Source organism: Oculina patagonica, chromosome 5 (assembly GCF_052425735.1).
Source record: "Oculina patagonica isolate OP01 chromosome 5, crgOcupat, whole genome shotgun sequence".
Classification (NCBI taxonomy): domain Eukaryota; kingdom Metazoa; phylum Cnidaria; class Anthozoa; order Scleractinia; family Oculinidae; genus Oculina; species Oculina patagonica.
The window spans coordinates 27,493,666-27,519,695 of NC_135762.1; the positions used below are offsets into that span (position 1 = coordinate 27,493,666).

Consider the following 26,030-nt stretch of genomic DNA (forward strand, 5'->3'; position numbering starts at 1 on the left):
AAATGTGTGCAACAAATGGAACTCAAAATGTGATGAAATTATCAAGGTTGCAAATTTTGAAGCCACTCAGTGATAATCATAGAGTGTAAAATTTTATGGTGGGTTAAAATTAAAGTTTTTTCATCCATAAACGTTTTCCTTGTAAACGTTTGTGGCGACGTAGCAAATTTGAAAGGCTGACGTTAGGGCGTTAGGCTTTCCTAGTGACAAAAATGCAGCTTTTCAAATCAGCTCGCCACGGCAGTTAATTTACCTTAATAATAAGCTTCATGTTGATAACAAGCGAACTGTTTCACTTGTCCGCTGAGGCAAGACAGCAGTTTCCTTCAAGAACTTTTTCCACCTCGCGTAGAACCTTTTTAAAAATTGACTGATTACTAGCGGTTGCGTGAGATCAATGGTTTTCGACAAGTGGTCTCGCGACACCGCAGAAAAACGCACCGCGCATGCGTGCAACGTCACGATTCTGAATGAAAACAAAATAAATTTTGTTTCTTTATCACCACATTTTGCATGAAGGAGCTAGTATTGTAAGCGAAATTCATCTGCTGGATTGGTTTGGTCCGAAAAAAACAACAACACGAAATTATCGATGAAAATCTGGAGCAGTTTTTTTAGGGTGAAATTCACTCTAACTGATTAATTCCAGGGATTGCTCTGGTCCACACATCTTTAAATGACGATTTCTTTTGCATGATATTCACACATGGGAAAGAATTGTAATTTGAGGCGTTTGGAAAAGTGATAGAGCACTGTCTCTCAAGTTAATTCTTAATTCAAAACTGATTACGAGGAGTAAACGATTAACGGAGACAAACAAATTGTAAAAATCAATGCTAATTAGGCCATCACGATTATGATTTCTTTTGTTTTTACTTGATAAATTAATATTTATAAGTGTGAGAACTTCTTAATATTCATTCAAGAAATCCCAAGAAAATTTGTTTCTTCAGATATTGGTCATTTTGCTGCTTAGTGTCACTTTTAATTCATGTTTTAGAGCCAGTATTTTAGCAAAGTTTAACCTGAAGAGAAAGTCAAAACAAACGTCGAGCACCTTCAGCAATTCAGATTCAGATTTTGAACTGTGTTTGCGTTGCACGCGGTCAGGAAAACTAAGACGACTACAAATCGTTAACCTGTTTAACTAGTTTCCTATAGTATAAATATTGTGGGATACTAGTCGCCATTGACTACACTACGCTAGTTGGTAACTGTTTGTTATTTAACAACTAGATTACGAACCCGAGTTTTCTTTGAGCTGACAGCTCACTAGGCGCAGCCGAGTTGACTATCGCTCACAAAAAAACGAGGGCGAGTTTTCAGCGCAGTCCAAAACCTTCAGTTCTATGTACTTTTTAGCCAAAAATAAAGAAAAATTGTCCCTCCAAAAAGCAACGTAAAGCGTGCGATTTTATTCTATCAGCGAATAGAAAACAATGGGAAAACCAATCAGATTCTCGGATTTTCAATAGAATACGGCTGCGTTTTCTTCTAATATGTTTTAAAATCTAGACGACAACCTAGACAAATTGATTACAATTTCATTATTTCAATTCAGTTTTTGATCTACATTCATATTCATTCACACATGCAGTAGAAGCTAAAGTAAGGCGCAATAACTTCTCAATAAATACCAAAAGAAACTGACATGTTGACGATTTATCGTCTCATAAGAACATATGGCTCCGAGCTTCCGGACAGATAAGACTTATTATTTCCAAACCGTCCATGTATGTTAATGTTAATGAGGAAATGAGACATATCAGAAAAAAAAAAACTCTGGAATTCTAAAATGTTAACTACTAAACCAACCAAGTGTGCAATAACAAATCCGTTATCGACATTAGGCATGAATAGATTGTGCCGGTAAATTCAGGAAAAGTTGCTTCACAATATACCCAAAAGTTGCTCTAAAGTTGCTTAAATATCAAAAAGTTGCCACCAAAATTTAGAAAAGTTGCTTGCTCTCCAGAGTGAATTCTGCGTTTTCTAGAAATTGAAGCGCTTGCAGGTTTACTAAGACTTGCCCCAGCGTCTATGGCAACCTCAATGGGGTCAATGTCTGAATTATTTCCATTTTCCTCGTCTGAAATTTCATCTGATTGCGATGTCATAAGTGACTCGCACTTCAGCAAATACCAAGATGGCCGGCGGCAGGTTCTATGTTGCAGCGAATAAAACCAGTTTTAATAAAATCCTTTGAAATGAAACGACCTTTTATGGTTTGGATCGGTATTAAATCAATTTGTTGCTCAAAAGTTGCCAAGGAAAGTAAAAGTTGCCCTAGGTTGCTGGTACTACAAAAAGTTGCTCAAAAAGCCAAAAGTTGCTCAAAAGTTGCCGAGCACAATCTATTTATGCCTAATCGACATAGTATAAACCTCATTTATTTTCCAGGTACTATATAAATGAAATTTGCTGATGGAAAAAAATCTTTCCAACTGAACAATAGTTTTGATAATTTACGTCAGTAATAATAACTATTTTGCTCGAAATTCATGATTCAAAACGAAAAACCGCCGATAAAGGCTATTACCTCTAAAGTGCTCATTACAAAGTTTACATTTGTTTTTATGCAATTTTACAGCGTAGCGTTGAATACTCAATTTACCCGAGTCGATGCCTCAATAATATATAATACGTATACTTCAAGTAATAATAACTATTTTTGCTCGAAATTCATGATTCAAGTCAAAAAATCGCCGAAAAAGGCTATTATCTCTAAAGAGCTCATAACAAAGTTTACATTTGATTTGATGCAATTTTACAGCGAAGCGTTTAATACTGAACTTACTCGAGTCAATACCTCAATAATAATAGTTACAAGCAAAAATAACTATTTATGCTCGAAATTCATGAATCAAGTCGAGAAATCGCCGAAAAAGGCAATTACATATCTCTAAAGTGTTCATTACAAAGCTTACGTTAATTTTGCTTTTATACAATTTTATAGCATAGCGTTGAACACTGAACTTACTTGAGTCAATGCCTCAGTAATAATACTTTTTTTTGCTCGAAATTCATGATTCAAGTCGAAAAATCGCCGAAAAAGGCTTTTATCTCTAAAGTGCTCATTAAAAAGTTTACATTTGTTTTTATGCAATCTTACAGCGTAGCGTTGAATTACCAGACTCAATTCCTTTAAAAAAGACTTCAATCGGATGATATGCTAGGCAAATGATTGGTTCAAAATTTTCTTGAACTTGACATTTGTCTGTTGTTTGACGTCGCTTGATTTTCTTTCCAGCCTTCAAAGGCTGTCACATCATTTCCTCTTCATTGTGTAAGTCGTTTTCCTTGAGCGAAGCGCATAATAAATTCGCTAGAGCTGTAGAGGTTTTTAACTAAAAAAATGAAAAGGACAGGTGAAATACTGATTGCCTGTCAATAGCTATTTCATCACATTTGCGGCCGATCCTGACAAAGTATTTTTTGGTGCGCCTCTTTAAAACTTCTCAGGATACTTCATTACCACAGAAAACGCTTTCAATAGAACTGAATGAGATTCAGAATAAAAATGTTTACTTTCATTTTCTTTGACTATCGTAGTGTCAAAATAAGACAGTACAAAGTACATACACGGCGTTTCGTCGGCTAATGAGGTTTTCAAGAAATTTCTAGAAAGGTTGTTATTTCCTTACTAAGTATTAACTAAAAATATTAGTGACAGTTACTGCTTAGTTTGTGACAAAGCTGGAAATTGAACTAAACCTTCAATTACTGCGAATTACACTCAATAATCTCAGAGAATTAGGCTGAACAAGTAGTGCGAGACCGCGCTGAAATTATAAAATGCGCACAAAATTCAGACACGAATTAACGTCTTCTGTAATAATTGTTTACTTTTCTTTCGTTACATTTTCTTTCACAATAGGAAAAGGAATTAGGATAATATTGCTTGCATATATTGATGGTCAGTATTCGTAGCTTTGCACGCAAAGGCAAAAAACTTAAATGCAGCGACTCGCGAATGACATTTTTACTTTAGTCTTGATAAGGGTTTTCTTTGAAACGCCGCGACTATAAGACTTGCCATTAAAATATTTACAGATAAATGCATAAGCCATGCTTTGTTTTGAAAACTCTTATAGCTCTAAAATCCTGTAAAAAATTTAAATTTTGAATATGCTGAAAAAAGGAGATTCTGTTGGATTATTTGAGCCGCAAAGACTTCTCATATTTAAATTTAGTTTTTTTAATACACAAATTAAATTTTACGTTTCTATGGTTATCGCATTGTAAAATAAATTATACCTGCAAAAAATTGCCTATCATTCGTGTACGCGGTAAAATATCTCTTGCTTGTATCGATGTACGGCGATATTAACATTTCATCGAGACTTTTTTGTTAAGTAAATAATCCGACTTATTTGAAAACATCACAACGGAGGGTCTTGCACATGGCCAAACTGCAAAACGCGAAAAAGAAAACAAGTTCTGGGAGATTTACAGTGTTCTGAAGCAAAGGACATTACTCATTGTAATTAGCGGCTGAATTTAACTGATAGTGATTCACCGATCAGTTCTGTTTTGAACACTTTAATCAATAATGCAAGTACCTTGACGACGTGACATAATAAGCTTTTAAAAGCTGAAAATATAGTATAGAGCGTTCGTAAAAGTACTAAAACTTGCGCGCCCATAGGTAATTTTTTTCTTCTCGTAGAAAATTGCAACTGGAGAAACTGTTGTTTTTCAAAATTTACAGAAAAACATTTGGTAAGACTTTTTTTGCTTGGACTTATTGCAATAACAGAAAGTTAACGCGGAATAGAATACGGCAAAATAAACGAAAACGCTGGAAAGCAAAATTCGGTTTTCTTGTGTTTACAATTGAAGGTATCAAAAATTATCCTTTTACGCTCGCAATATCGGAGTGGGGCAATTTGTGTAGCCACCTTGTCGGTTAAGAGAAAGAAGTGAAATTAAACTTTAGGTGATAATGTTCTCTGAGATCAGTGGTACAGCCGAATATTTTGACGGAAAGTAGTTAGCTATAAAGAGCAAATGTTCCGTGCGCAATTCGATTTAAGAGTTTATTGTCGATAGCCGAGAAGACTTCGTTTTTCGCAAGCTCTCACTTCGCGCTAAAGTGCGGCGGGGCTTTCTTATTTTCTTAACCTTGTACAAAATTAATTAACAGCTCCCTTTTCTCGAGTTCAAGCGTGTTAAAAACACTAATCTGGCGTGGACAATATTTTATAACAAATATTCTTCGTGCGTCTGAAAAGTTGTGACAAAAGTTTTGAAGTCTTCTGTAGCTAAATTCATGATTCATACATTGAATGTTCTCGGTGTAAGGAAATCTTTGAATTTATTTGGAACGCTGTTTGTGGAAAGATATTGCGCGCTCAGCTGTTAAAAAAATAACAAATAATAAATATATATCTTACCGGCTTTTCCTTCTCCAGTGAAAACAGAAGAATTTCAATCTTCACGCGGTATATGAAAATCAACTACATACGCCAGTTGTTGTTTGAAAGAAATTGAGAATATTTTGCGCTTCTTGTAACGTTACTTCGCTTAAATTGTTACCACCGTTTCGACGTTTCACTTCTAAAAATTGATTAACGACATGAACTATTCAAATGCAAATTTATAATAAACTCAATTTGCATGTATTAATCTCAGACGGTATTGTGAACATTGTCGCAAGATCTTAAACGAGCCATTCAGCGGTTTTATCCTTTCTCCTCTTTTCTTTGAAATACCCATTGTTGATTTCCTGTCTTAGAATAATATCTTCCTGGAAAATCGCTAATGAAATCATAAATACTAATTTTCAAATACAATTCTTCAGTTGCTTTAAGGAGCGCAAGTTTTTCCTTCGAGATAATGTTTCAAGCCCTTCATCGCTATTTAACCAGAAGCTAGGTATTCAGATTTAAGAAAATTCCTTATATTATCTGTGCTGAACTAAAAAAAATCCCTGTATTATCTGTGCTGAACGGAAGGAATTACTCTCTCTCTCCGCCTGCCAATAGAAAATCGGATTAATGAATTAATCAGACAACATTATTTCCCTGTACTTTGAGCGCTTTTTTTTTGAAGAAGTTGTTCTAACGGATTGTTAAAACTTAGTTGTATGAAGGGTTAATAGGTTGGTTAGTCTTCCAGACGTTTCGACTGAGAATTCGGCGGTCAATCGTCAGCTGGAACGGTTCCCATTGAGCTTATTATAAAAGGTAAACAATCCCAGCTGCTTTTCACCCTCCTCTAAGTATATATCTATACAAGCCAGGGAGGAAAAACACAAACGAATAAATAGACGACACGAGCAAAATTTTGTAATAAATGAATAGGCCCGGAGCGCGACTTCGTGCCCTTTGACAGATAGTTTGTTACTGTTTTGTTCGATCAAGAAATTGGCGATGAAAAAGCATGAAAATCCCCCCACTCCTCTCTTAGCGAGTCGTAGCAACAACGACTGTGTTGCACCAATGACCAAAGTTGCTTTTCGCATCAGTACATTGTGAAAAAAAAAAAAAAATTAGTTGTCAATAAAAGAAATGAAGAGAGAAAAGAAAGACGAGAAAGAGAAAAAAGAAAGTTTTCCTCATGAACGCCCATGTTACGTGCCCGACTTTGTAGTGGACTGTACTTGCCGGTAATAAAATTGATAAGTGAGAGATATATTTATACAATTTTTTTCTCTGAATCTTCTATTTTTTTGCATTTATTATCCGGTGACCAGGTTCTTTTTAACGTTTTAGTTGGTAAATCACTCTCCGTTTTGAAAGCGCGAAGCTGCTCATATTCAAAAAGAAAACAAAATGAAAAATTAGGCCTGATCACAAATTAAGTACTTAGCCCAAGCCTTATTGTGTCATTTCACATGATTATCAAATAGGACAGCCTTTTGAGAGCTTTTATCCAAAGCCAGACGGCTTTCATTAGTTCCTTTTTGTTCCGCTCTGCAAACAAAGACAGGGACCATTGAATGCACTGAAAATACTGATATTTTACTGGAAACCTCTTTATTGTCTTCTAAACGACCGTTAAGCTTGATATTTATCTTTATTTTGATTGTCACAGGGAAATGTCAAACAAGAAAACAGCAAAATTTTCGAGATATCAAAGATCTTTTCCGTTTTCTCAAATAAGCACTTTTTTAACTATATATGGCAGGTGCATTTGCTGTGAAAATGAATTTAATAACCGATTATTTATCACAGGTGTAAAGAGGGCTACTGAATTTCGCGATGCTTATTAAAATTAGCTCTCTTAATACTCAAAAACTCTGCATGTAAGAGACTTCGCGCCTACCATTTTCCCTTTTATTTCTCAAATTTCTTACAAAAGCGTAAATAAATGTCCACTTTTTCATGTATAGCTACAAAGCAGAATGATAATTTTAAATCATGATTCAAGAGCGGGAAAACCATAATTTTTTTATTGATATCAAATCAGTTGTTTTTTAGATTGACCGCATGTTATTTTTTTTTTCTGATAGTTTATCTTTTGTTGAAGTGTAGTACCAATCATATCACTGTTAAACTAGTTTAGCGTCCATGACATATATATTATTATTTATTGCAACACAACACAGTCAACACAATACGCCACTTTAGAAAAGAGAGGAACCTGGGGCGAGCCTCATATCTCAATAGCTTGTGGGACTGTAATTACTGATTACTGTTTTATCTCCAGTAACGATCCCATAAGCGACTGCAAGATGAGACGACCCAGATTTCTTCTCGTTTGTTAATTGGCAAATTTATCCGGTTATCTACTTTTTTAAAACACGATTCAGTTACGGTAGCTGCAAAGTGCGCATTTTTTTTTTTGCTATGACACATATTTTTGAATAGCGACGAGAAAGCAGTAAAAATTCCGTTGATATGAGTAAAGGTAAACCAATTCAAACAAAATTCCACCAGAGAGTACAGACATTCTCATAGTTTATAAATTGCTGAAAAACTGTTTTTGAGTTATATGATCAACGAAAAATTGAACGCTATACCATGTTGCCTGTCGGCCACTTTGAGAAGCAGTCAAGTAATTTTTACGAAAGTAATTTTCCCCTGAAACCAAATTGGCAGCAGAGCTTTAAAGTTTCTAAATGTCATAACATCTATTTGGGGAATTGATTTTTCCGTTGTTGTAACTATACTTTGCAAATACTCGATTTTTGACAATATTTGTGAGGTCCAAATATCGGTTTAAAACTACTTGTGACAAAGGCTCAACTACCTTAAGGTTACTATTGTTAGCGGCTACTAATTTTAGCGTTTTTAGCGAGTTGGGCCAAAATCGCTAAATTTAGTATTCGCTAAAATTTGTCTGGGTGAAATTTAATACTCCCGCCCGCCAGAGTAATACAAAATTAAATCAGAAGGTCGGGCAACAATTAAAGAATATGACTGATTTCCCTGACGAGGACCCACTTTCTAACACTTTGTTCTTTCTGACAATGATAATGTTCGTTCAATTTCAAGTGACTTTGTTCTATTGCTGAGCATTTATTTCCATCTTAGCTATGTATTAAAATTGTTTTTTTTTTTTAATTTTCGAAAAATCGCTAAATATAATAGTCGCTAAATCTTGCTCAGAAAATATCGCTAAAATTAGTAATCGCTAAAAATAGTAACCTTAAGGTATTCACGGGATTTCCTATCCACACAATTCCAACGTCCATGCTGTCCTCATTTTTTATCGCGATCATTTGCGGTCCAATTTGGGGATTATTTGCCGTCGTGATCGCTAATGGTGTTCTTTAGACCTGTACAACAATTTATAAACAACTATCAGTTATAGACCTTCGGGCTCAATTACAATTACTTTATTTATCGTGGAGGACCTGGAAACTAGCGAACAGCTAAGCGTGTACTTGTCCACGTTAAATAAAGTATGTCTATGTCAATGTCTATGGTCTTTAAGCGAACAAAGCACCCATAACCAGGGACACTTCAAACCAGGATACAGTATAAATATATGTTACACACAATTATTAAAATAATAATAAAGGCCGGACTTCTAATAAACACTGGTACCTCAAAGAAACGCCCTCGTGTATATATTAAGAAACCCTTATGAATAAAGAATATAGGATGAAGGGGCGTATACCATTCGGTGGATCCGTCCTAAACGAAGAAAAACAAGAACTCTTCAAGAGTGTTAGTTATGAGTGTTAGTTATAACACGATTGCTGGAACTAAATATAGAAAATCACTGCATTTACAAATTCGCAAAAATCGTTTTTCTTCCTTGCGATCCAACACAGTATTCTGGAATGTTTCATAATGTATTCCTCTCATGCGTTAAGGCTAACCGGACATGTTTCTTTACCATGCCATGGTGATTTACTCGAGCCCTAGGCCTTAGCTTTGCTTTATCTCCTTTCACATCTTTTGCAAGTTTTTAAGACGGAACCCATCAGGAAGTCGAGTAATATTAATTTTAGGGAGTGGTCATTATTTATGGGGAAGGGGGGGGGGGGTTGGTGAATGGGAGAAGGCAACATCCCCCCCAACAATCAACATAAGATCAAAAACTAAGTGACCAACAAATGGTCACTTTGCCGCTGACTGAGCTACTTGAATACTTAAATTAAAAACCTGCTCAGCATCAAAAGGACATCATGTAAATGATTTTCTGTTTCATCAAAGAAATAGAAGTACTCTGTAAGATTTTTTTGGACACCTCATTCGACTAGCTAAACTGTTACTGATATTTTATTGATAATCTAGATCCATAAAGGGTAGCCAAACCCTTAGTTAAACCTGACAACAACAAAAACAATAAAGATAAAATGATAATCTGTCACAAGTATGAGACAAAGAAAAAATCTGGGAATTGAACCCATGGCCGCCCAGATACCAATTGTAAAATGGGAGCTCGAAGAAGCGGGTGTGGGGTGACCCTCTAAATGGGGGTGTCATCAACCCATATCAGATTAACTAGATAAAGATTGATAGAAAAACGTTCATAGGACATTGTAAATAAGCTAATAGTAGCAACTTGACCAGTCATTTGTCAATGTGTTTATACCTTAGACAGTGTTTTATTTACAGAGAAGTTTCCCTTTGCATTACTTGAAATGGACATCAGTTGGTTGCCAAACAAACTTTTTTGACCCCCCCCCCCCATCAGTGATGCGAATTTTTTTTTGCTCTCCATTTACAGGCGACCAAACTTTTTTTGTCCCCCTCCTCTAATTCACCAACCAATCCCGTAGATGAACAATCTCGAGTACCAGAATAATTTAAATCCCATTGCGTTATTTTCTACCAGTTTTTAATAGCTAAAGATGTAAGTTATTATCCATGATAACACCAACAGCAATTTCTTATCAGAGTCTTTAAAAATGAATTTCAAAGTTCACAAAAACCATCTAAACTTAGGTAAAATTTTACGTGTAGCTACTTTATTCAGTAGATCGTTTTGTAAGCGATTCAGTGGAATTCAGTGGAACTTCGAAATTTGTTTTCGATGTCTAGTGTTGTTTAAAGTTTTTTCGTTTGATAAGATATTTGAAACAGTAATATAGAAGTTTGCAATAAGATGTAAATAATTGTGGTACATAATTTTGTCCAATAAATACTCGAAGTTATGGCGTATTCCTTCTTAGCTAGTTCTCAGAAATGGAACACTGAACCGAATATTTTTTGACATGGCATGGAGATTTACTTAAGCCTTTGTCCTTAGCAAATTTCACAAATTTCTTATTCGTCAGTTGAAACATTTTTTTCTTTTCTGTCGTCATGACAACCTGCCACGTTGTGACGGACTGCTAGTTCTCCTGATAATTATTTCCTGTCAAGCAGGAAAGTGGCGGGAACTAAAAAATCCGAGTGGGGGCAAAAATGTTATTCTTCCCCCGATCTCTTCTTGCCAGCACGTGTAAACACACGTTTCTATGAAAGGGAAAGCATTTTCCTAACTCTTGGAGCTTGTAAGAATATGACAGCAGCAGAGACAAACCCAATTAACACAGAGCTAATAATAACGACCCTGTCAAACACTTGCGAAGCCGCTCTCCATTCATCTTGCCATTCAATCATTTGTTGCCAAGACGGCTCATTACTCTCAGATGTAGTTTCCTTATTAAAAGAAGGTTTTTCTTTACGCTTGGTTGAAATATTTCGTTTTGCATTGCCATTACAGTTTTTCCCAGCGTTATTAATGCTCCGACTTGAGTCATTTTCATCGTCGGCAGTAAAACTGTCTTTTCTCAAGTTCACCGACGTAATCGACACATTTGGATTTTGTTCAAAAACTTCTCCGACCCAGGCCAGACCATCCGCGTGGTTAAAGTTCTCAAACGTTGGATTATGAATAATGTCTTGCGCATGTCCAGCATCTGTAGTCCGCTGACTCTCCCTCATGGAAAAACGTCTCTTTCTAACCTTTACTCTGACAACGGGCGCCAGGATTTTAAGGAAAATGGTTTTAATCCAACCTGGCATCTTTGTTTTGCTGTAGTAGAAGTTTAAAATGATACAAGTTGCTGCAATCGCCATACCAATTTCGAAAATTGCGACGGTGTAGTATGTGCCTAAAAATAGAATTAAGTGCAAGTTAGCGTGAAAAGGCTGGCATCAAAAGTAACTAGCTCACTACGTTAAATGGCGCGTGTCGTTGTCCTCAAATAACGCGACACGAACCCGTATTCTTCTAGATAACCATGACACGCGACCTGCCCTCCCACATGCAGTTCCCGCTGTCGCGTTCACCTACCATATTTGTGGTCCATGGTATATGAGCTCATATACCATGGCCTGTAAACCAATCAAAACTCAGGAATTGCAATATACCATGGTTAGTTTTTAATCAAAAGGGGTATACTAAGGGTTCGGACCACGGGACGGAGCTCCCCTTTTAAAACATTTTTGAGTATCCCCCTCATCTGGGCGACGTAGCTCCTTTGAAGAACACCCTATTGCCGGAAGTGGAGGTAAGGTAATGATAGGAAGCCTCGAACTAGGTGGCCCATACTACCGGAGCTTATCACGGTTTCGATAGCATTAAGAGGTTAGGAAGATTGCTATTCCCCCCTGCATGGGATGCTAGTCTATCGCAGGGTACCCCCAGCATTATTTCGCCGGAACCCATTTATACACCTGGGTGGAGAGAGGCACTATGAGAGTAAAGCGTCTTGCCCAAGAACACAACACGGTAACCTCGGCCAGGGCTTAAACCTGGACCGTTCGCACTCTGGCGCGCTAACCATTAGGAAACCGCGCCTTTCAAAGTAGTCCTCAACGTACTCACCAATCAAAAAGAATGTATCCGAACTTGGCGGCAGTTTCTCTGATGTGAGTTCCTGGAAAATTGTCATGGCCATGAGAATGGTAATACACAGCGAGACTCTCTCACCACACTCTGGCGGCAATACAAACGTGAAGAACACCATACAGGCGATCAGTGCACATGGGAATACCAGGTTAATGACGTAATATCTTGAGTGACGTTCCAGATTTAGTGTCAGTAACACTTCGGAGTAAGGATTTGGACAGCAAGTGTACTTTACCTGAAATTACAGCAAAAACACAAGCTAAGTTGAGAAAGATATTACAAAGTTAGTGACACAATCTACTCAGTCGGAAAAAAATTCCGAGTTCTCTGAACAGGAGTCAAACCTATGGTCTTCGGCACATCGGTCGTACGCTCTACCAATGAGCTACAGGAGATCAAACTCGCATGAATAGGCTCCTATATGCATGAAAGGAGAGGGGATGCTCGTCTTGTCTCACTTAGAGTGTTGAAGTAACCCTTCAATGTATCGTTTAGGAATCTAAGTAAATATATATTAAAATGCCGTCATAATAAGCTGTTGGTTTAGGGATTAAATAAGCTTGAGCCGCTCCCAGATCAGTCTCATTCAAGGGTCTAATTCACAGTTTTATAAGAGAGTATTTCCGCTACACCCTTGGGGTGAAAGGATTGAAACTAAGTAAGTCAGACGTACCTCTTTTCTTACTGCATCAACGCTCACTAGGTCCCATTCGTTGGATGGTTGATAAATCCCTTTCAATACGCCGGTCTCCTCGGGGTTCACATACACGTCAAGCATACTGACGTCATACGCCCATGAAGCAAACTTCATGTGGCACTGCTGCTCATCAAAAGGGAAATATTTGATGTCGATGTTACAAATGCTCTGGAACATGGCGGGTGCCATCCAAGAGTTGTTCCCATCGTAGGACAGTGCAATTTTGGTTTTGTATTTCTCCAACGCGCCGGCGGCGTCCATATCTTTGTCCGCGCTGGAAAGTAAACTGAAAATTATATAGATCACAAAATAAAAGGAACTGAAGAATATGTTAGCGGCCAGTGGTAAGCATTACTTATGCAATAGAGGACTTTTTCCGTGCTTACATAGCCTCATCTAAACACGAGGGGGGTTGGGAGAATTCGAGACAGTTATGCAAACCCGAGAAAGTTTGCATAACTTTCGAGAATTCTCCCAACCACCCGAGTGTTTAGATGAGGCTATGTAAACACGGAAAAAAGTCCTCTATTGCTTTTATAAAATATTTTTTCAAAAATAATTCGGCAAATGAAGTGAATTTGGTTTATTTACTTCTTGATTGAAATAGATTTTCTCAAAACGCGCATTTGACAACACATGAACCAATCAAAATTCGTGTTATAAGAGTTCACTAAAATTTGTGGCAAGTAGCGCCGTGACGGCGAAAGCGATTCCACGTAAATCTTGCAGAAAAATACGGAAAGTTTGGCAAAAACTAAAAGAAATGCTGAAAATACGGCTCTGTAAGGAAAGAACTTCGAGATGAGGGGTTTATTTGAGCTGGAAATGAATGTCACTGTGCTTGATCGCTCTTCAAAGTGATGTGAACTTGCCTGAATGATTTGGCAGCCCGATATTAAACACGGTTGAAAAGTCTCATCTTGCCTTGTGAAGTTTTGCAGGATAATTAGGAATCATAGCACAAGCAGCGGATCTAGCGAGGTCGGTAGCAATGGTATGCATTTATTGTACGGTAAATTGTCCAGCTAGCGATCTAAACGAGTCCGGTTTCTTCTACTGTCGTTTCCTCCGTCTTTGTAATGTGCTTCAGTCAAGCGTAGAATAAACCTCATATTGACATCAAATTTTGCTTTGCGTTTTCTGACAAATATCTTCATTCGTTTCTCTTCCCCAAGCCCATTTTGATTGAAAGAAGTTCACTACTATTATTGCCAATGTAACAGTAGAATTTTTACGCTGAGAAAGTCTCAGAGAAAATACATTTTAAGCGTCATTTTAATCGCATTTTAAGCAGATTTTACAGCAAAAAGACGGCAACCGATCGGCCGTGCAAAGTTTGAATTTAAGATGAGTTTGTAGCATATAGCTTCATTTGCTTTGACCTATAATTTTTCTCTACTAAAGAATTTCTTATAGCGAATCTTATTGTAGTACTTAAATGCAAAAATGTATTTGAAAAATGTTTACTGCGTATTTTGTTGCATATTTTTTCGTTCGCTTGAGCTCCCCCCACGAGCTCGTCTAGCGCTCACGATCACCGAAGCAGGCAAAGCGCTGTGGTTCTTCTTTCTTTTGCATTTTTTCCTCGGGCTAACGTAGGAAGAGATAGCCGGAACAAATATCAAAATTTGGTATTGTTTTCCATTTCTTTAATACTTATACTTGACATTACTTTACAAGACTTTTTGGCAGTAATATGTTTTTAAATTGTGCCGGGAAAGACAGAAACCGTGACGTCACAACCGTGTTTACATACTCTCATCTAAACTCACCTATCGACCAATGAGAGCGCGCGTAGTATCTTAATTCTATTCCGTCACCGCACTGAGGGCTCACATGAGATAGCATTGCGCCTGCGCGAACTCAGTGTATTGTCGCCTTTCAAAGCGAACAGACGTTTATTATAGTTCTGAGCAATAATTTGCTTTTACGCCGAGAAATGCCTGACACCGAGAAAGGCAATACTTCCGTCCAAAAGAAGGACACAGCTGGGCAGAAAAGAAAAGCTAGCGATAGCTCAAGGGCAAAAGATACACCCGAACACATCGAAGCCAATGTCGTCGTGGAAAATGGCGCCATAATTGGCGCATCTCCACCACAAGGCGAAGGTTCTTCGTCTGCCGTTTTATCCGCCATTCAAGAAGGGTTTACCCAAATGTCTGGAACTCTGGCTAATGCCATTACAAAGGCTTTTAAGTCGTTTAAGGACGACCTAGAAATAACATATGACGAAGAACAAGAGGAAGATCTCCTCGGTTCGGAACACGAGGGCGAGCCCCCCGCGAAGAAGAAGCGCGAAGATGCGAACGACAGCAGTCAGAAAAACATGGATGTGGACGCGTCTGTCGGGCAGTTGCTCGAAAGGTCCAATACAACTTCTAATGAAGGAAAAATCAAAGTGTTGAGTAGCTTGAAACAGGATCTACAGAAGGAGGAAACGGGTCCGAAAGTGGACGCCGAACTGGCGAGCATTATTGATACACTGATAAAAGACGGGCTGCCTGAGGAAAACTTCAGGACAAGATGAACAAATATCATCGCCCTGGAAATTGCGAAAGCCTGACGAAAGTACGTGTAAATCAGGCAGTGTGGGATAACTTGAGCCCATCTGTACGCTCGCAAGACGTTCGAATGCAAAAAGTGCAAACGTCTTTATTCAAAGGTATGTGTGCCTTGACTGGTATGATCAATAAACTTGTGGAACAAATACCTACGTTTCCGGCTGGAAACGAGTTGCTTCAAGAGGCTACTGATGCCTTTGCTCTGTTTGCTAATGCTAATAAAACAGTACTCGTCCTACATTAAGAGGTGGATATCATTCTGTCATAGACAACAAATTGATTGTGTTTCCCCCACTATATCTCAAGCGTTAGATTTTTTAGTTGAACTGTATGAAAGTGGAATAGGATATAGTGGTATAAACACTGCTAGGTCGTCTCTGTCATGTGTTGTCAAACCTATAAATAGGATATCATTGGGCTCTCACCCTACGGTCACGAGGTTCCTCAAAGGCGTTTTTGAATCAAGACCAACAGCACCACGATACACACAAACATGGGACGTTGGCAAAGTACTCAGCTACCTTCAGACCATACCAAACTCAGAGGATGTATCATTAAAGGATTTGACATTAAAAACAGCCATGCTAGTATCATTAGTGTCTGCCCAAAGAGGGCAAACTATTCATTACCTTAATCTTAATGATATGATTAGTTCCGAAACTTCGATTACATTTGCATTGAGTAGACCACTCAAACAATCAAAACCAGGAGTTAAGCCTATGGTAGTTCAGTTTACTTCATATCCTGCTGACCCTCGTATTTGCGTGGTCACTATTCTCAAGATGTACTTAGCCCGTACAAGATGTAAACGTGGTGATCATAAACAATTGTTTATTAGTTATCTGAAGCCTTTTAAGCCAGTGTCTAGAAGTACTATTAGCAGGTGGATTAAGGTTGTTATGCGCAGCTCTGGGATAAATGTAGAAGTTTTCAGGCCACACAGTACCAGGGCTGCAGCCACATCCAAAGCAGGTGCAAGTTGTGTTCCTTTAGATCAGATTTTATCAACAGCTGGGTGGAGCTCAGTCTCCACATTTGCTAAGTTTTACAACAAACAAATTGATGTCAAGAACAGTTTTGCTGAAAGTGTTCTGCAGTCTGTAAACTAAGTGGTTATTGTAACAAGTTTTCATTATTATTCTGCAGTCAAATAAATTGTGTTACAGAATATGGATTCTGTGTTGACTGTCTTGCATTTGTGTGCAGTGGGCTTTGAAGTCTCATGTGAGCCCTCAGTGCGGTGACGGAATAGAATTCAAAAATTAAACGAGACTTACCTGGCAGTTGAAGTTTGATTGGAATTCTATTCGTCACTAAGCACTGAGGGATTACATGCCCTCCCAGTTTAGACCCTCCCATTTACTTGACAGGGAGTTTTCCCACTGCACACATGGTTAGTGCTTTAAAAAACTGAGTTCGCGCAGGCGCAATGCTATCTCATGTAATCCCTTAGTGCTTAGTGACGAATAGAATTCCAATCAAACTTCAACTTCCAGGTAAGTCTCGTTTAATTTTTGAAATATTTTATAATATACTATAGTAAATGGTTTGAACCCAGGAGTATCAGTAGGTCATACAGTGTTATCGTCCGGGTGAGTGTAGTTCTGAGAAGAACTATTGTTGGCGACTGACTTTTCGACAATCTAAGCGGAGGTCCCTTTTCAGAGTCAAGTGAAAAGTTGTTGTCAGTCAATGATGTTATAAATCTGATCCTTTGAAGCTGATTAGTTAGCTTGCCGTGATGTTATTGGCTGTAAGACACGTGTAAAGTTTGTGAACAGTTAGTCAAATTAAGTCGTTCTGATTGCGGTCCGTTTGTCGGTTTTTTTTACGTCGTGAATTAGTACTGAAATCTGAGTAAAACATGTGGCAGTTTCCGCAAAATTAAGGGAGGCAGGCTATTACAACGAAAAATTGTAAACGATGGAGGGAAAATTAGCAAGGAATGAAGATAAAACATATGAAAGCAGGCAGAAAATTAAAACACATGAATGCAAAACGTAATGGTGCCATTATTTTACTGTTAAACATGTATGACCCGATGCACAAACGAATGTTTCTCCCTACTCGCATAACACATCTCACTTGACATTCACACCTTCGATCCAGATCCTTAATCAGATGCGGCGCCTCTTTCAACAAACTCAAGCTGAACTGTTTTTCAGTCTCAAACAACACTTACTTGTTATACAACAGGACATCCGGGACCCAAACTTTTGATGGTACCACGTAAACAGTTTTTACGCCGTCAAAGTCCTTTGGATCCCATGTAAGATCTGGATTGTTCCAGTCCTACAAGCAAAATTGAATAGTCCTGAACTGAATTGTTTCAAGCTTCTTTGTGAGTGTGTAAATTGCAAACACAACTGCGGTGATATCCTTTTTACATTTTAATCTGTGTGTAAGTTGGTAGCCAGATGAAGACATTTATAAACATGAAACCACTATCTCAGTGAGATAACTCTATGTTGTATTTTGTGGCGCACCTGTAAACGACTGTAAACTAGCTTTTTAGCTAAGCGTGCTGACCACATTAATAAAGTTTGTACTGTATTAATTGTAAGAGTTATCTGTCCGCCTGTATTTGTATAGAAAATGTTAATAAAAACATCTTTTTTTCAAATGCAAAACCGATTTTTGTTGGAAAGAACCTTCTAAACTTCCTCTGCCCCACCAATAGACCTTGAGCAAATAAGCCTCCCTTACTTCACAAGGAATAAAATAATAGAGCATTACTATAAGGAGTAAAGTCAGAAGAAAAGCAAATCAAATAAAAGCATTAATTTTTGTAAATAATTGCAAAGTTCTTCGTGACAGAACACCATCAGCAAAATTTACATTAGCTGCCTCAAAAGAAAGAAGAGCAGTGCGCATGACTGACCTGTCTCATCCACCACTGAGCCTGCAGTGCATTGTTCTTTTCATCCTATGCGGTAGAATGAAACAAATCAATTATTGGGTAAGCGTTTGTTGTTCTATAGTTACCATTGGATTGAATATGAAGACCAAATTAAGTGTGCACAACTGAAACTTTGCCACAGGGGGCCCTCACATCAGATAAGAGGATAAATAGGAATAAACTTTTACCTGCTTTTGTCGCGTCTCTTTCTTTCTTTCTTTTTACGCGGTCTGCAAGTTGGTGGTCTGGAGCTGAATAGATTATTCGCGGTCAGCTTGAACGAGGACTGGAACCGAGAAATCTTCGGAACCGCTAGTATCTCTATAGTATCTCACTATATAGCACTCGTAACTTGATCGGGTGTCGTCCCGAGAATAAATATTTACGAATGTTTCTCCCGTCCCAGACCCCACACTTTTCTCGATTCCAGACATCTAACCTGCTAGACCGAGTATTAAACATTCAAAATGGCCGATAAAACGCAAAAACGGGACGATAACAATTAAGAATGATTTTTTATTTATACGCATAGCTCATGTGAGGGCTCCCTGTGCTATGCCAGCAAGGGTCCAATTAACTTACTGTCATTAGGGACGGACCATTATTTTCTTGGAGGGGGGGGGGATGAAAAATTTTCCTCTGCAAACTTTTTTTTTTTAGTTTATGCACCTCTGCAAACATTTTTTTTTCGAAATTCTTACTATTTTTTGTTATACATATCGTGTTTGCAAACAATTTATTTTGTCTTTCCAGGCCCTGCAAACAATTTTTTTTTTCAATATTTTTCATCCCCCCCCCCTCCAAAAAAATAATGGTCCGTCCCTTAGTATTAAAGAAAACTCCCTAGTTGCTAATTCTCTCTTCGATGTTGCCGTCTATACTTACAATGTTAACAATCCGGACAACTTTGGCTCCTACCCTGACCTTCACACTCTTTCCTCCCCCCGGATGACCATCTCTGTCGTACCCTGCAAGTAAATGCTCCAGTAGACGCTGATGGGGATTCTGGGTAAAGTTCTTTTTCGCTGTTAAAAAGGAAAAACAAAGCAAACACAAGATGCGTCAAAGATGATGAATCAGATACTGATTTGTTTACGATTTAAGGTGGCTTTGTATTCCTCATTTAGAAAGTTTGAATGTTGAAAAACGTTGTATCTATTTATGCTTATCTCAATTCGATACCAAAAAATGGGAGTCACCGAAACTGGTTTGTGAGATATAAGCACTTTAGCCTGTTTTTTAACTATTCATACTGTTACTAAAGTAACGTGTTATGTCACGAAAATTTCCACAACTTGTTCACCAATGAATGGGAATTTGTTTGATACCATGCAATGTAGCACAATCTGATAAAAAGCGGTAGTTTTGATCCATCAAAGTGTAAATGAGTGCTGGAAACTGTTAACAGCCATCTTAATTTATTTGAAAGTCCGCTACATTTTCACTATCGATGTACAAATGACTGCCTACCAATGATAATGGGCTAATAATGCGTTTTACCATTCCATGCTTTACCTCAGTGAACATAAACATATATTCAAAGAACACATTATATATCCAGAAACGAATTATATAAAAAAATAATTAAATTCAAACCGAGTAATCACAAGGTGATTTGTCATCGTCTTGCAGAGGTTTATAATTAATTCTTTTAGTCGTTTCGATCAATGGCCTTCGAAAGGAATATTTATTTACACATTGGACGAATATGTTTTTGTTCTTACGCTTAAACTTAATCACTCGAAGAAGCTTAACTCGCACATCTTACATCCTCAAAGTTATCATTTGAGGTTTTAAACCACTCTTTTCACGTTATAGTAAATATTGATGTACACCTTAAAAACCTTTTCTGCGCTGCTACAATCGGTAAATAAAGGCGCATTAATCATTCAATGATTTGCAAAATATTTTAACATTTATTAAAGGAAATTTTCTAATTGTCATTGCAAAGTTGTTTTTGAGTGAAACAGCTGCCTTCGTTTGCATGACTTGAACTCGCTCAACTCTCAAAGCGAATGCAAAAGCGGCCGACAGACAATACTCAACTTGCAAACAGCTTAAATTATTAATTACATCTTAAAAGAGAAGATGATTATGACGGAATTGTAGAAGTAAGATTTATTTTAAAATCATTTTTTTATTTTTTTATTCTTACCTTCAGAGTTTTGGCACGACAAGACTATTGCTAACACTTCCAAGAAAAGGATTCCTGTTATTAGCCCGGTAAAAGAACGTTGGCTCAATGTTGATCTTTTTGTGGACATCCTGAAAGAAAAACAAAACATTTATAATGATTTTCATTTCCAAGGAACACCATGAATCACTACAATTCCAAACTTTGAGTTTGCGGATGAAACCAAAGTGTGTGACCACTGAGATTAAAGCTACTGAGATGTATGTCGTATGAGCCCTGTTCTGTTGAACGTAAAAAGGGTTAAACAACGGTACCTTAAATTCAGTTGTCAGCTCGAAATGGTGTAGTTACCTTACTGACAGAAGCTTATCAGCTTCTGTTACTGATTATACTGTATTTCAATAATTAATCAATATGTACAAGTTATTAAATGATCTACATAAACAATAATTCTCATAAACGACATCATTATTCCTTTTCGGCTAAACCGATCCTTTATTCTGTAAAAAAAAAAACACCGCTTCTTTTGACGATGCTACCGAGAAAACCAAATAATGCACGACCATATTTTTAACTCCTGTACGGATTTTCTTTTCTTTTTGTAGCTATTCCTCAACTTTTTAGTCATTGGTTATTTCGTATTATTAGTTAATGGTTTCCGTTATCGAGCTGCACTAATTGGTTGCCATATATATATAAGGTTTCTTTCGCTAGACATACTGAAATAAATATCATTATCATAGTAATGGCATATTTAGGCAATATCATATCAGGAAGAAAATTTATAAATTAATGATTCTGTAAGTTTTGAGTGAAAAGCAAAAATGGTGAAAAACGATATAACTTTGTCCAGTATGACCTACGACAGCAAAATGATCAAGAAAGAAGCACAACCTATCGCCACAATGTTAATATTTTTGTACTTAGCAAGTTGTTTTCCGTGCAGGTTTGCAATCGGGCCGAAAACATCTTTCAAATGACTTTTATTTAGCTGATAATGTCCTATCGAGATTAACTGAATCATCACAAAGAATATAGCGCCTCAAGCCACCAATGGGAACGTATTAGACTTTTAGGCGACGCAAAGACATAAATCCCTAAGGATCTTTAATTTTCGTTTCGAGACTCGTTCATGGAATGATTGAAAATACATCGGCTACGTTAACAATATCAATCCATTTTGGTCAACGCTCCTTTTTGAAACTGTACTTCAAACTAAGGTTACAAAAAACGATAAAATTCCAGATACGTGACAGGCTTGTTAATGCAGTCGGTAATTAAATCCTCCGTCCTTTCCAAAACGTGTCAAAAAAATATTCAAGTTTACATTTATATCTTGAAACTGACTTTTTCCTGTTTTCGCCTGTCGACTCTGATTTCTAGGTTTTTCCAAATATTTGTTTGTTGAACGAATTTTCTTTTGATCAACTTGTATTTGAGCTCCAGCAATTCAATAACAGAAGAATATGGACTCAATAGCATATCGTTTTCCTTGCCCATGCAGATAAATAATGATATATGCAAACTAGACAAGTCAAATTGACTATTAAAATCGTGGGAAAACTTTCGTCGTTCATTGCACGATCAAAGTTTGTCATCGAATTGGAGCGAGAAAGCAATTTATTTTAAACAACAAATTGTTAAAAGTTGGAAAAAACACAAACAAGTAGATATCGAGTTTTTATAATCTTTTACCAAAATGGTAATTTGACATCCAACGACACCTGCTTGATATGAAATTACAAAATTTAGGCAGTTTAGTAATTCACAATCGTTTTTCTCCGAAAGTTAAAAGTAAACGAAAACTTGCGGTATTGAGATCTTTTAGAGAATGTTTTCCTTTTTGAATAACGTGTTTGCAATAAATATTGTGAGATCAAATAAATATATTTGACAAAACTCTGCTAAAGTTGAATTTAAAGATACAACATTACCTTTACCTTTGCACTGCTCCGTTAGCCTTTTCTGTCTTCCAACTGAGTTAATTTACTGCTTTTTTTTGACTGATCCTTTATACACGCGTCACAGGAAGTTTTAACGTGAACGGAAAAAGCAAATTGAACGTAATTGTGCTATGGCGTATACTACCGCTTCTGAAGGGTCTTATCAATTAAAAGTTGTTCCGTGTTTAAGTGTTTTGGGCGTCATTTTATAAACAATATAAGGCCTGGAGGTGATGATCACGAGATCTTGTCAATCGTGCCCTCGCACGTCCGAGTTATTAGGGAAAAACGTTTGCCTTGCGTTTGGCGTCGCGAATAAAATTATATTGTTAAAAATTTAAAAAGAGGATTTTGTATGGCTTTGCTGTCACGTGACCTCTTACAGGCTGGTGACCCAGTGATTGACACGATTCGTGTCGCTTGCCGAAAACCTCCTAATTCCTTATGATTGGATTATTATCCACGAATAACACGCTTCACGGGTGAAAGTATCGCTCGAAAATTGAACTTAAGAAAAACTGGATAAACAGGTTATTGCAGTCTTTGTGGTTTTTCTGGCCTTGCGCAATACACGACAAAACACGTCTTCATTTCGGGAAAATAAAACAGTCGATGATTGTGACAATGGCTTGCCACACTGGTTCTCTTAAATACAGCAAGACCGCGGCGGCACTATGCACTTTAAGAAACTAAATTAGTGTGAAATTTAAAGGAGCTAAGGGGGGCACAGTACAGACATCGCATCTTGAAAAAAAATGGCAAATTTCTTTCAATTTTGCTGTTTGTAATCCATCTTAATTCTTCTCAAGCACAGACATCCTTGTTGATTTTTGTTTTATTATTACTTCTTTCATGAGTGTCTACCTTAGAAAACTATTGTTTTGAAGTTTCCCTCAATTTGAAAGAAATTTTGTACATCGAAAAATGACTTGAAATAACGTGACATAGCGCTCGTTTGAAGATGATTTTCAAGTTTATGGCTCGTGTCTAATTCCTTGTTTATTTTAGTTTTATCATTAGTATAACTACTTCTTCGATGAGTGTCGACCTTAGAAAAATATTATTTCGAAATTTCCATTTTTTTGAAAGAAATTTTGTACATCCAAAGAAATACTAAAAAATATCGTGACATAGCACTCCTTTGAAGATGACTTTCAAGTTTGTTGTTCGTGTCTAATTCCTTGTTATTCTTATGTTAATGATACTAATAACTGTGGTCGGTAATTTGCACAACTGTCGTCTTGTCGAGTGGTGAGTCAGCAAATTAATATTGGCCTCGATGATACGCTGTTTGTATACCGAAACAAATATATTTAGCTAAGTCATGTTGAGTATTTCGTACGGTTTTTTTTAAGCCTTTGTTGCTGACAAGAGATAGTACTTTGTACATGTTAGTTGCGTTAACGACACATTCAAATGTCGCATCTTTAATAGTTTAGCATAAATTTGTTTATTTCACCAATACCGTAATGATTCGATTTAGCGCCCTCCTTCAAATAAGCGCCCCCTTCCGAATAAACGCCCCCCTTCGAATGTGTTTTTGTAAATAAGCGCCCCTATTCCAATAAGCGCCCCCATTCTAATTAGCGCTCCCGTTCTTATAAGCACCCCTATTCTAATAAGTGCCCCTATTGTGGATAACTGCCCATACTGAAGTCATTGACGTCAACTAGATAAACTCCTGACCGTTCGCCGTACAGTTCATGTGTATATTTACTGCTAAAATGAACAATTATTTTAAAAGTAAACAATTTCTAACTGTTACAGTTTCTGTTATTGTTAGATACATTTGGTTGTTTCTCAAGAAATTAAATAAGCGCCCTGTCCCGAATAAGCGCCCTGTCTCGAATAAGCGCCCTCCCTCGAGGTGCCAAAAGTAAATAAGCGCCCCGGGCGCTAAATCGAATCATTACGGTAGTTATGTCTCAGTGTTAACCATTCGTCGTTGTTTCTTCTTTATTTACCCTGTCATTGTGTGTTTATTTACCATGGGTGTTTTCGTACCTCGGTAAACGATCATGTTAACTGGTTCGTTCGATTAGAAAGCCATCACAAATGACGCAAACAATAAATGAAAGCATGTTTAACATGCATTCGCGGTTCTAATTTTCGCAATCGTTAAAGCCCCCTCATTCTGCAAGCGTCATTTCCGAGTACAGGTCTGCTAGTCCAGACGACCTTTGATACCTTCCCTGTATACATAACTAATATTAACGATAAAAAAAGTAATAAAAACACAGCGGATAAAAATGGCAAAAGAGATGCAGTGGGGAAGAACTACAAAGGACCACGTACCAAAGAAGACCACACTATGCTAGATAGTCCATCTACAAGAAAACGCTGCATAACACACTTTGGTAAACAAGACAGAGAAAACGATTCACAGAAATAATACAAACTGAACGTAAAATCTGGTTTAAATATCTCTTTCTCTATATTCAAGCCTTCAAAACCACATTTCAATCTCGATAAAATCTAGATAGGTTTTGAACTCTCTTCGGTAAACTAAAAGAAAACAAATCAAGATAGCGCATGCTCCCGGCACGGTGTAATTAAAGTCACATGCATAAGAAATCGCACGAAACGTCGTTCTCCAGAAATAAATCCGCCATTTTTGAAAAAAGTACACTGAAATGAACGAATCATGACGCAAAAAAGACAGTAACAGGAACAATTGTAACGGCCAAGTACTGAGTGTAAAGAAAACCACTAGTGAAGTTAGCTAGTTTGTAGATGCCTTAAAATCCCTCGCCAACGTATTTGCCGGTAAGTGAAGGAGCTATGAGTGGTTGCCTACAGGCAAATTGCGAAATCAGGTTGGTCGGTTTCTTTTGAAAACGTTCGATTACCCTATGCCAGACCGGTTTCACAAAACAGCTGAGAAGACCAGTCAAAATCAGTTCAACGGGATGTTGTTTTTTTGCCTGTCCAATATTTTCTACATATTTGACCGGCTAAAAAATCCCTTTTTTTTTCAACCACAAAGTCGCGTAAATCTATAATTAACCAAATTTGCATTTTCGGGACTGTACTAGGAGAATTTTGACCCTTAGTCTGTACGTACGGACAGCACTGCGGTTTATAAATTGTAATTATTTATCAAGACCCAGGATTGATATAAGTTTTATCTGTACGGTCGTCACGATAATAAGTTAAAAAAGGAATATATATTTTTTCGAGATTTGCTGTATTCTAGTAAGCCCTTTAAGGGCTAGTTCAAATTCAAATGGCTAGTAAAAGTATATATATAGCCGGTTTATTCGCCAATATTTTTCTTTCGCTTAAACCAGGATTTGAACTGAGGTTTGCCTTGAGAGGGGTAGTTGAATATTTGTACTCGTTCTATGATTTTAATAAATTATTCTGCCACTCCAACTCAGACCATTGCACACCTCTTTTAGCATTATTGCTCAGATTTCTCAAAAATTGGCTAGTGCCCACTTATATACCTGCAGGGGAGACAAAACACACAGAGCCCCTATCCAGACCTTCACGATTTAACCAAGCCTCTTCATTTTAACCCACTGCCGAAGTTACACTATTTTAATTCTCACCA

The 26,030-nt window shown here is 37.3% G+C and overlaps 1 protein-coding gene and 1 pseudogene across 7 annotated transcripts in view; one reads left to right on the forward strand and one right to left on the reverse strand.

Annotated features, from left to right (window-relative positions):
* Window positions 1-9,650: 9,650 nt before the first annotated feature.
* Window positions 9,651-26,030, reverse strand: part of LOC144654334 (neuronal acetylcholine receptor subunit alpha-3-like) — a 29,247-nt gene continuing 12,867 nt past the window's right edge. For 3 of the 7 annotated variants that reach the window (XM_078514446.1, XM_078514449.1, XM_078514450.1), the window contains 7 exons: window positions 20,553-20,662; window positions 19,283-19,422; window positions 18,380-18,424; window positions 17,681-17,790; window positions 12,914-13,223; window positions 12,217-12,475; window positions 9,651-11,500 (listed from right to left, as the gene is read on the reverse strand). In XM_078514446.1, the coding sequence (XP_078370572.1) occupies window positions 10,860-11,500; window positions 12,217-12,475; window positions 12,914-13,223; window positions 17,681-17,790; window positions 18,380-18,424; window positions 19,283-19,422; window positions 20,553-20,661 (1,614 nt within the window). In that variant the 5' untranslated portion in view covers window position 20,662 and the 3' untranslated portion in view covers window positions 9,651-10,859. Of the gene's footprint in view, window positions 11,501-12,216; window positions 12,476-12,913; window positions 13,224-17,680; window positions 17,791-18,379; window positions 18,425-19,282; window positions 19,423-20,552; window positions 20,840-22,465; window positions 22,751-26,030 lie in introns of those variants that run through there. The other 4 variants (XM_078514448.1, XM_078514447.1, XM_078514444.1 and 1 more) reach the window with 4 other exon arrangements.
* On the forward strand, window positions 14,828-15,742 carry LOC144654116 (uncharacterized; annotated as a pseudogene).